Raw genomic sequence first — 5031 nt, forward strand, 5'->3', positions numbered from 1 at the left:
TAATATAATAATAATAATAATAATATAAATTAAATTTATAAATAAATTTAATAAATTTAAATTAAATTAAGTTAATTAATTGAATTTTAAATTTTAATTTTTTTATATAAATTTATAAATTAAATTGAATTATTCTAAAATATTCTAAATAATATTCTAAATCTTCTAAAATATCTAAATATAAATAAAAATAATAAAAAAATTAAAATGTAATAATAATAATTTACCAAAAAGTTTCTGAATGTTCCTTAATTCCCGAAAACAGATCAATTAGTACCAGTTCCGTCCGTTTTCTTTATCGGCGAAACGGGCTCTCCCCTCGAAATAGTTGCCGGTAGTGCCACGGCTTCTGAGTTAGGGGCAAAGATAGATGAAGTTTTGGCCAAATCAGGAAAAATTGCTGCTGGATCTTCACTTTCTTTCATAGAATCCGAAAAAAAATCCGCTGAAAATGCAGCAGCTACTGTCACAACTACAGAAGGTGCCAGTCTATCCAGTACGCAAGGGGACTCGTCGACAAAAAAAGAAGAAAAAGCTGCCGAATTGTCGCACGAGGTAATTTTTATTATTTTGCCAGCTTCTTTGGCGTCCTGGAAATCCTTAAAAACCTGCAAAAATCCTTCAATTTCACTCATAATCCTGAAATTTCTATTTTCTTCGAGAAAAAATAGATTTTTAACAAATTGTTGAATTTTTAAGCTGAAAAAAACACGAATTTTCTAGAAAATACTCGCATTTTCCATACCGAAATATATATTTTAAACAAAAGCGTTGATTTTCAACGAAACAGTTTGGTAATCTAAAACAAAAAATTATTTTTAACCTGAAAATATGAATATTTAACAAAATAATTAAATTTTAAATCAGATTATAAAAATTTTAGCCATAAAAGGTTGATTCTCAACGAAAACAAAAGCAAATGTCGAACCAAATAATTTAATTTTGAATCAAAAAGGTAATTTTTTAACTAAAGTAGATACCAATTTGTTGAATTTTAAATCCAAAAAAAAAAATTTTCAAAAGAAAAATAGAATTTTTAAAAGTAATTCAACTTTAAAGCAAAAAAGTTAGTTTGAAATTAAATAATTTAATTTTCTATCGAAATAGTTGAATTTTCAATTTTAAATATCAATTTTCAGGCAAAATTGGAACAGTTAAATTTTTAGTTGAAAAAAGAAACCATTTTTTTTAAAACACGCTACATTTTTAACCAAAGAAATTAATTTAAAAAAATTTTTGAATTAAAAATTTTTAATTATAATTTAAAATGATGTATTTTTAACCCAGAAGATTTTCAACCAAATTTTTTAATTTTCAAGCCAAGAATACGCATCTTCTAGAAAAACAGTTTAATTTTTAACATGAAAATATGAATTTTCAACCAACATGTTGATTTTCAGCAAAATATTTGTATTTTTATTTTGAAAAATGAAATTTAAAGAAAAACTTCAATTTTTCGTTTAAAAATTAATTTTTTATAAATTAAAAATGTACCTTTTTAGTCAAAAATTCATAATTTCTTTTTACATTCAACTGCTTTTGAATCAAGGTAAAAAAACGATTTTTAAAAAATACATTTTGTTGATTAAAGATTTATTCCTTTGGCAGAAAGTTTACTTTTGTTGTTGAAATTACGTGTTTTACTGTGTAAGATTAATTATTTTAACTAATAATTTTACTATACTATTTTTTAATTTGAAAATTGAACTTTCTGGTCTTAAAAAAATTGGATTTTCATTATTTTTTATTTATTTCATTAAGTAATTAATTAATTATTTACTAATTTTAAGTTTTTATTATCATCAATAATTAATTATTAATTAATCAAGTTTTTTTAATTATTTAGTTTTATTTTCATTTATTTTTTTGAATATTAATTTTGGGTTAAATTCAACTGTTTGTAATTTAAAAAAATATATATTTATTCTGAAGTATCATATAATTCATTTTGTATAAAATAAAAATGTTAACGTAGTTAAAAATTGTTTTTTTTTTTTTGGTTGAAAATAATTTTTTTTTTAACTGAAATGTAAGTATTATTCTAGTTGAATATTCCATAATTTAGTTAAAAATTCATCTCTTTGTTTGAATATTAATTTTTTGACTCAAAATTTAAATATTTAATATTTTCGCTTGAAAATTAATCTTTACGGTCAAAAATTTGATTATTTTTTGATTATTTTTTAAAGTGAAAATTATTATTATTATTATTTGTTAAAAATCCAATTATTTGGTTGAAAATTTGTTTTGTTTAAACAAAAATTCATACATTGTGTTGAAAAATTATTATTATTTTTTTTTTGTAGAAAGTTAATCTTTTTATTTGAAAAAATATTTGGTTCAAAAGTTATTCTTTTTGTTGAAAATTCAACTTTCCGTGTTAAAAATTTAAATACTTTGGTACAAAGTTAACAGTTTTGTGGAAAAATTATCTCTCATTAAAAATTAAATTATTTTGTTGAAAAATGCTCTTTTTTCAGTGAAAATTTATTTGAAAATTTAAATATTTATTAACAATTAATATAAAATAAAATATTATATAAATATTTAAATATATTATATTTGCTATTTTATTTATATTTTATTATATTTAATGTTATATTTAAATATTTTCTTAAAAGATCAAGCCACTTTTGTTGAAAATTTATTTCTTTTATTTAAAATTCCAACTGTTTATTTAAAAATTCATGTAATCAAATGTAAAAAAGGTTTTTTTTTTATAGAATATTTATTTTGGTGGAAAATTTTTCCTTTTTTTTTTGAAAATTCAATATAGTAGATTGAAAATTCAAGTGTTTGATTAAAAAATCAATTGTTATGTTGACAATTTTATTATTTTCTTCAGATATTTTTTTTCGGTAAAAATTCATCTACATTTTTGAAAGTTGAACTATTTTGTTAAATTTTTTTTATGGAGCATGAAACTATTTTTTTCACAATTTGTTTATTTTTTCGTTAAAATTTAATATTTTCAACTGAAAAATTAACTATTCCATTTCTGTTAATTCTTTTTTACCTGGAAATTTATATATTTAATTGTAGGTTGAAAATAATAAAAATGTATCTTTTTTATTTAAAAATTTAACTATTAGGTTAAAAATCCTTGTATTTTATTAAAAATTCATTTTTTGGTTATAAATTTGATCTTTTCTGATAAGAAATGCAATTTTTTGTTTAAAAATGAAACTTTTTGGTTGAAAATTAATCATTTTTGGTAGAATTTAACTGTTTTTTTTTTAATTTAAAATTGAAATTTTTTTGGTTGACATATGAACTATTTCTTTGAAAAATAATTTTCTTGGTTGAAGATTTATCATTTCCAATTAAAAATTCATCCCTTTGGTTGAAAATTTACCTGTTTTGTTGAAAACTCGTCTCTTTTATATCGAAAAGTTGTCTTTTTTAGTTTAAAAATGCAACTTTCTGAATGAAAGTTATTCTGTTTCGTTCAAATTTTCAACTCTTTTGTTTTTTTTTTGTTAGGTAAACTGAATTCTGTCAGGGTGTGAAAAAAAAGTTCTTAAAATTCATGGGAAATTTTTTAATTATTTTTTTTTTTGTAAAGAAGTTTAAAAGAAAATCAAAAAAAGATCACAAAAAATTTTTAATTAATTTCTAAAATGTTTTAAAAGTTTGGAATATTTTAAAGCAAAATTTTGAAATTTTAACATATTACATGATTTTCGAAAAATCTGATTAAGGTTGAGATATTCAAAAGTTTTGAAACAATTAAAAAATAATTAAAAGTTGTAAAGATTTTTAAAGAATTTTGTAAATTTTCATGAAAATGAGAGACATTTTTTCAGGTTGCTAAGAAAAATTAAAATTATTTTTTATTTCGATAAACTAATTTGAAGAGGTTGTTTAAAAAGATTTTAGAAGATTTCTAAAATAGTCGAAGAAGAGTCGGAAAGATTATAAGGCAATTTTTAAAATTTTGCAGAATGAATAAAAAATGCAGGAAAAATTCGAATAGTTTTTAGAAATTCGAAGTTTTGACAAGATGAAAAAAAAAGAATTTTTCTTATATTTGTGTGAAAATTTAAAATAATTTTTTATTTTGAAAAATAAACTTAAAGTGAAAATTGAAAAAGATTTTTAAATATAACAAACGATTTCCTAAAATTTTTAAAAACAGTTTAGAAGATTTTTAAGCAAAATGTTCCAATTTGTTAAGACTGCAAAATAAAAACGAACAAAAATCGGGTAAATTCATGAAATGTTTAGTAGTAATAAAAATAATTTCGAAAGTTTTTAAGAAAATAAACAATTTTTCTTAAAATTGCTGAGAAAAGTTTGAAGATTGTCAGGTAATTTTTTAAAATTTGGAAGGATATTTGACAATTTTGAGAAAAAATCGCGATCTCGAATTTTTCGTAAAAGTTTTTAAAATTCTATATTATAAAAAAATATCTTTAAAATCTTCTAAATTATTTTTTGAGGGGATGACTGAAAAATCCCGAAAAATAAAATTCCCGAAAAATCAAATTCGCGAATAATAAAATTGCCGAAAAATAAAAATACCGATTTAGAAAATTCCCGAATAATAAAATACACGAATAATAAAATTACCGAAAAATAAAAATACCGAATTCGAAAATTTCCAAAAAATGAAATTCGCCAATAATAAAATTACCGAAAAATAAAAATACCGAATTGGAAAATTCCCGAATAATAAAATTTCAGAATTATAAAATTCCCGAATTGGAATATTCTCGAATAATAAAATTTACGGCAGCTTATAATATTACTAAATTGGAAAATTCCCGAATAATGAAATTCCCGATTGAAAATTACTGATTTATAAAATATATGAATTGTAAAATTCCCGAATTTTAACAATTAGAATTTTTTATAAATATATTTAATTATTACAAATACAACAATAAGATATTAGTTTCAAAAATTATTTTTATCATTAAAAATTTCGAAGCTTATTTTTTTATTTAAAAATAGCAATAATTTTAAATAAAATATTTCTAGGTAACGCATGTTTTTTTAATGTTCACAGTATTTGAAAAAATACAAAAA

The 5031-nt window shown here is 20.1% G+C and overlaps 1 protein-coding gene across 1 annotated transcript in view; it reads left to right on the plus strand.

Moving 5' to 3' along the window:
• The window catches only part of LOC117167855 (UBX domain-containing protein 4), a 38076-nt gene that overhangs the window by 12663 nt on the left and 20382 nt on the right, over nt 1–5031 (plus strand). The window contains exon 3 of the mRNA XM_033353065.1: nt 266–555. Within this exon, the coding sequence (XP_033208956.1) occupies nt 266–555 (290 nt within the window). The remainder of the gene's footprint in view (nt 1–265; nt 556–5031) is intronic.

Source organism: Belonocnema kinseyi, chromosome 2, assembly GCF_010883055.1.
Source record: "Belonocnema kinseyi isolate 2016_QV_RU_SX_M_011 chromosome 2, B_treatae_v1, whole genome shotgun sequence".
In the NCBI taxonomy this organism is placed as follows: domain Eukaryota; kingdom Metazoa; phylum Arthropoda; class Insecta; order Hymenoptera; family Cynipidae; genus Belonocnema; species Belonocnema kinseyi.